The 6,117-nt window shown below is 36.9% G+C and overlaps 1 protein-coding gene across 1 annotated transcript; it reads left to right on the top strand.

Moving 5' to 3' along the window:
- The first annotated feature begins 3,281 nt into the window (after nt 1–3,281).
- ponzr2 (plac8 onzin related protein 2) lies at nt 3,282–5,135 on the top strand. Its single transcript, XM_061739187.1, has 3 exons — nt 3,282–3,395; nt 3,582–3,739; nt 4,960–5,135. The coding sequence occupies exons 1-3, from the start codon at nt 3,290–3,292 to the stop codon at nt 5,080–5,082; spliced, it is 387 nt and encodes a 128-aa protein (XP_061595171.1). The 5' UTR covers nt 3,282–3,289; the 3' UTR covers nt 5,083–5,135.
- The last annotated feature ends 982 nt before the right edge of the window (nt 5,136–6,117 follow it).

Consider the following 6,117-nt stretch of genomic DNA (forward strand, 5'->3'; position numbering starts at 1 on the left):
GTTTTTGCAGTGATCCATTTTACTTATCCTGTGAAGGACAGAGTCATATTGATAAGTTCAGAAAACTGTTTTTTATTGTTGTGTTTTGATGTATTTGATGTAAGCCCAGTGGATATTTAAAGCTTACAGAAGGCTGCATTTAACTGCTGCTATGTCATTCCTGCAGTATTTCTGCAGGTGTTTTGGTCATTGCTATTATTTGTAATATATTATATTATTTGTAATCAGCACAAATTATCTGTCCCCATATGATAAAATCCACCATCCCCCCTGATTTTTTTTTACAACTCGAGTACTGGACGTATGGACCCCACCACAAGCCAGTGACGAGCGGACCTTGGGCCATCGCTCCATCAACCCGAGTCCTCCCAGTGCAGAGGACTTAGATCCAGATCCAGACACTAAAATCTTATGCGAGTCCAGGTTGCACCGGAGATCTTTGAAAATGTTTAATAAGGGCGTCTTTAAAAGGATTCATTGGATCTACTACTACTACTACTACTGTCATTTAGCAGATGCTTTTTATCCAAAGCAACTTACATCTGAGACACACCACACCACACACCATCTGTGGAGCAATTAGGGTTAAGGGCCTTGCTCAGGGGCCCAAGGTGGTTCATCTTGGTTGCCATTCCGGGGCTTGAACCTGGGATCCTTTAGACTCAAGCCCTCGTCTGAAATGCAGGTAGTGGGATTAACTTGGGAGATGACTCTCCCAAGCATTGTAGCATCAACCAGGACAGGAGTGCCCAGTTTGGAGCCCTCAGGCCACCAGTAACAGTTTGGATTTGTTTTTTAGTGCAGAAACTTTCCGCATGTGCCACGCTTTGATCCTTTCTTCAAACGCTAGCAAGTCTTCACTTCAGTAAGCGCCTCAGCTGCTAAACAAAGCACCAAGAAAGTGGTTTAGATCCATAGATCCATCCTCTGATCAGGAAACAATCCTTCTTCAGAGCATAAATAACCTACTTCCTATGTGGGGCTTGCAGTTTTGAAAATGTCTGATTGCTCGAATACTCCCTGCATCTTATTTTCCATCTTTCTGTATCAATTATCTCATGTTTTGTCATTTTTATAGCTCATAAAAAGTTTGACCGGTTAAACCACAGAGGGAATCAAAGTAACAACTCAAAAAAGTGGCCAGAGGGTAGAAATGATAAAAGTTGGTATCTGGGCTTCACTGTAAGGAGAGCAGAAGGTGCACACCTTAATCCACCCTCAGCAGGTTTCACAATCCTTTTGTTTTATTTTGAGATGACGTTGATTGGATGTTGAAAGTCAAGTCATCACTGTGGCATTCAACAAATGCCTGGGTCACTAACCCTTTTCCTTTTATTTTTAGCAACCATGTTTTTACATAACCCCAGGAGTTTTCACCAAGAAAAGATGAGAAGCAACCACTGGCGTCCGTTGGGAATGATCCCTGCTTTCTTCAGGTGAATTTTTACAGTCAAGTTATTTTAAAAAGAAAATTAAGAAAAGGAAAACTACAAAAACAGAGCAGGTACATTTCTCATAAAAGGTAAGTAATAATGGCCAGCATCCTACTTGTAAAAGTCAGGTCTTTTTATCTTCATCTCAAAAGTTAGTCTCCATTCTCTCCATTCAGATCTCTCCCATCTTATAACAATGGCCACAGAGAGATCTTTCCGTAAGACAAAGCCACAGGAAAACCACAGACCACAGCAAAGATTTATAGATATGTAACCTCATGTCACAAGATGTTGTCATAGCTAGAAGGTGTTAAGCCCTAAAAAGGAATTAAAAATGCAATGGAAATGAAACAAGCACCAGTAAGTAACACCAATTCTCATTCACCTTTGGAGATTTTGTACTTCAGAAAGTCACAGTTGCCATGATGTGTTGCATGGTCACAACTTCTTTGTCATCTATTACCATTTACAATATAATCTTGGTAACAGAATGAAACAAAAGAAGAAGAATAACTGGTATTTCCTGTTTGTTGTTGTAGGTGACACACTGACTGTTTCTCAGAAGAGACTCAAGGAAGGACATTTCCGTGCAAACATCAGCTGTGGCAGAATATCCAACTCAGAGAAGCCTCATCATCGAATAAATTTACAACATAAGGTGAGTCTGATCAGCAATTTGAGGTAAAGATATATTTACATCAAGTGAAAATGTTCTTCTTTTTTAGAGGAAATAAAAGACAAAATGATATTCTGTCAATTTACAGCAATTTGATAAGTATTTGTTTTACTTGCGGGAGCCAAAATTAGCCATCTATTTTCTATTAACTATAAAGGAGTCAAGCAAACACTGATTTTAGTGGGATGTTATTAAATTCTTGATATACATATGAAAAAAAGTGTGTTTTGAGAAGCCCTTTTTTTCAGCACTCGTGTTCATATCTGTACATGCCATGAATAGTTTTTTAAAATGTAATTTCATTGGAAGGTGTACAACCTCTTATTTCCATCTCACAGTTTTGATTAGCTTTGTTCTAAAGTTAATTGGGGAAAATTGGAGCAATCCATTTTGGCTCTTAAGCTTAATTGAAAACAGCTCTCTGTACCTTTCCAAGAAAAACTTCAAACTCTCCAGTAAAAGCTTTTATTTCTAAAATGAAGCTACAGAACTGAAATTGGAACCATTTGGAAGCTTAAAAGTAGGGCATGAAAATGTTGGAAGTTGTTGAATTTGTTGATGTTTGAACAAATCATCAATAAAGGAGAGAGAGAGAGCTCCCTCTGTCCCATCCTTCCAGTGGTCCTCAAGAAAACCTCATTGCTTTGTCTTATAAGCTAGGATGTGATGCTCATCTGACTAGACAAGTAGAAGAACACATGCATTGAATCAGGTTTACAGGACTGTCTCAGAAAATTAGAATATTGTGATAAAGTTCTTTATTTTCTGTAATGCAATTAAAAAAACAAAAATGTCATACATTCTTAAGATTAAGATTCCCAGAATATTCAAATTTTTTTAGATAGGATATTTGAGTTTTCTTAAGCTGTAAGCCATGATCAGCAATATTAAAATAATAAAAGGCTTGCAATATTTCAGTTGATTTGTAATGAATCCAGAATGTATGACATTTTTGCATTACAGAAAATAAAGGACTTTATCACAATATTTTAATGGGTTCTGTAAATGGGTTAAACCAGGTATCATAGTTCAATAGTCTCACTGTTTTTGCATTTTGATCAAATCAAATCAAATCAAACTTTATTTGTAAAGCACTTTTCATACAAAAAATGTAACACAAAGTGCTTTCCACAAAAATTTTGATCTTAATGATCTCATTTCTCCTCTTTTAGACTTCACCATGACGTCTAAGATGGTGATCAGGCAGCCTCAGCCTGTGATGGAAGCCCGAGATTCTGAGGAATGGGCGTCTGGGACGTGTGACTGTTTTGATGACGTGCCACAATGTAAGTGTCTGAGCCTCTGTCATGTTTTATCTATGCCCTTTGTAACTATGTGATTAGTGACTCCTTTGTGCAGTGTTATTACGTGTATTTTTAAACAAGTCATACAGGTTTTTACAAGTGCATCCTGTTTCGGTCACTGCGTGTTAACTATTTCATCAACATGTGATGTGCTTGATCCTACTGAAGGCTGCTTGGCCTTCTGGTGCTGCCCCTGCTTCGCCTGCAAAACCTCCAAAGAATACGGCGAGGATCTGTGTCTCCCCCTGCTGGAGATCTTCGGGTGCTGCATCCCCCCCATCACCATGTCCATGAGGGCCTCCATGCGGCAGCGCTATGGCATCAAGGTAAGAGGACAGGATTTCAGGGAAATAAATACAGGACTGTCTCAGAAAATTAGAATATTGTGATAAAGTTCTTTATTTTCTGTAATGCAATTAAAAAAACAAAAATGTCATAAATTCTGGATTCATTACAAATCAACTGAAATATTGCAAGCCTTTTATTATTTTAATATTGCTGATTATGGCTTACAGTTGAAGATTAAGATTCCCAGAATATTTTAATTTTTTTGAGATAGGATATTTGAGTTTTCTTAAGCTGTAAGCCATGATCAGCAATATTAAAATAATAAAAGGCTTGCAATATTTCAGTTGATTTGTAATTAATCCAGAATGTATGACATTTTTGCATTACAGAAAATAAAGAACTTTATCACAATATTAAAATGTTCTGAGACAGTCCTGTATATTCACATGGGTTTAGTTTTGGAAGATTCATTGTCAGTGTTTGAAAGCCAGAAAAGATCCAGAAAAGATCCCCCTCCCAAAAAGAATCATTTTGTTTTGAGTCTTTCATAGTCCAAGATCATTCATTGTGGATATGCCTTCTTTTGTAAAAGAGAAGCAGGTGTACATTTCTTTCTGTCTTTGTTAGTGCCAACAACATCAAATTAGTGTTTTGTAAAATCTACAGCAACATGCAAAAAGTTCAGGCACCCCTAGTCTTGTTTTAATAAAGTTTTAATTGGCATCCATAGTTATGTGTAGGTCTCTTTAAGAAGATGGAGCAAGAAAATACAGTGGTAAAATTAGACGTAGAATGATTAACTGGTAAGGTCATTAATTTTAAAATGTAATCAACTTTTGTTCATATTTTATTTTATCTTACTTAAATTTAATCAATCAGCCATAGAAAACCCAATACTGTTGAACATGCTAACACTTTTTTTGTCGATTTTCGCTTTCTAACTATTCATAACTTTTAATCTTGGCATTATTTTAAAAGCTGAGATGAAATATTGTTTTTGTTCCAGGATAAAGTCCTGTCTTTAATTCAATGCCAAAAAAGAGTCTTGTGGTTGTCACTTTTATGTCTGTGATGGATTACAGGGATGTCATTCTCACATCCTCGTATCCTCCCAGTCCTTACAAGCTCTAGATAAAGTTAAACGCAGAGCTCTGAGTTGTATCACTCATTCTCACCACTTTTATGCTCATGTTTGATCCTCTGGCTGGCTGGTTTTTCCCTGTTTTTGTTTTTTTGAAATGCGATCCTTCCTTTGCAGGGCACCATGTGCATGGACTGTGCGTGCGCCACCTTCTGTACATCCTGCACCTGGTGTCAGATGTCCAGGGAGATAAAGAGCAGGAAAATCCAAATTGTCCTACTCAATGCCAAAAACACATGACCTGTCCACCACCTGGGCTGCCACGTGTTTCAAGGAAAAAACACGAAGAACAGAAATATAAAAGAAACAACAGTTTTCTTCCCCTACACCAAAGCTCTTTCTGGATGCTATAAAACACTTTATTGTATACGTATATGGTTAATATAAAACTACTATTACACAAAATTTCCATCATTATTTTTGCAGGAAATAAATCATACAACTCATGTTTCATCTGGTAATTCATTAAATAAAATCTCTGTAAAATATTTTCTATTTTTCCAACATATTTTTATATTACAACTTTATTTATGTGTGTCTGTTGAACTTGTTTGTGTTTAATATTTAAAACCCTTTCAGAGTTTATTTCTTTTGAGTCTATGTCTGCAAATGTCACATTTGACAATTTACTGTATACTGTTCAATAAATGAACTGAAATCATGTAAAGGGCCTCTATTTGCATATTTGATTGTACGTGTAACTTGGTGTACAGGTGCCTGGAAACTGAGGAGGTCAGCTGCTTTGGTTCGTAAAGGGGAACATTTTCCAACTCTTGCTTGATAAATATTTCTTTAGCTGCTCAGTCAGATTCTTTCACGATGAAGTCATGCTGTTTTACAGTAAAGTGTGCAGAACGTGCTGTGAGGTTGTTTTTCAGAAATAAACAAGCCCCTTCCCTGAAGTAACAGCCATCGTCTGGATGATAGAAGCTGGTTTCCTCCAAAGCTTCAGTTCGTTCAACGATGTTCTGTCATGAGCACGAGCCCACCTCCATATCATCACTGAAGGTTTTAAAGTGTGTGCTCATAACAAGCAGAATAGTCGTCTCTGGTTCATGTTTGAAGATCCGGCTTCAATTATTTCCAAAACAGATTCCAGGATTATGATTGATTCGACACAATGACAACTTTTTACCTCAGTTCATATTTTTTTTAATCAGTGTGTGTGTTCAGCCTCCTATTTGAAAACAAAGATTGCTCTGAAAAGCACATGAAAAAACTTTCTGGCAGGCTGTTGGTATAAATGATTATATCGCTAAATTGATCCACTTGGAT

This window comes from Cololabis saira, chromosome 14 (assembly GCF_033807715.1).
Source record: "Cololabis saira isolate AMF1-May2022 chromosome 14, fColSai1.1, whole genome shotgun sequence".
Lineage (NCBI taxonomy): Eukaryota > Metazoa > Chordata > Actinopteri > Beloniformes > Belonidae > Cololabis > Cololabis saira.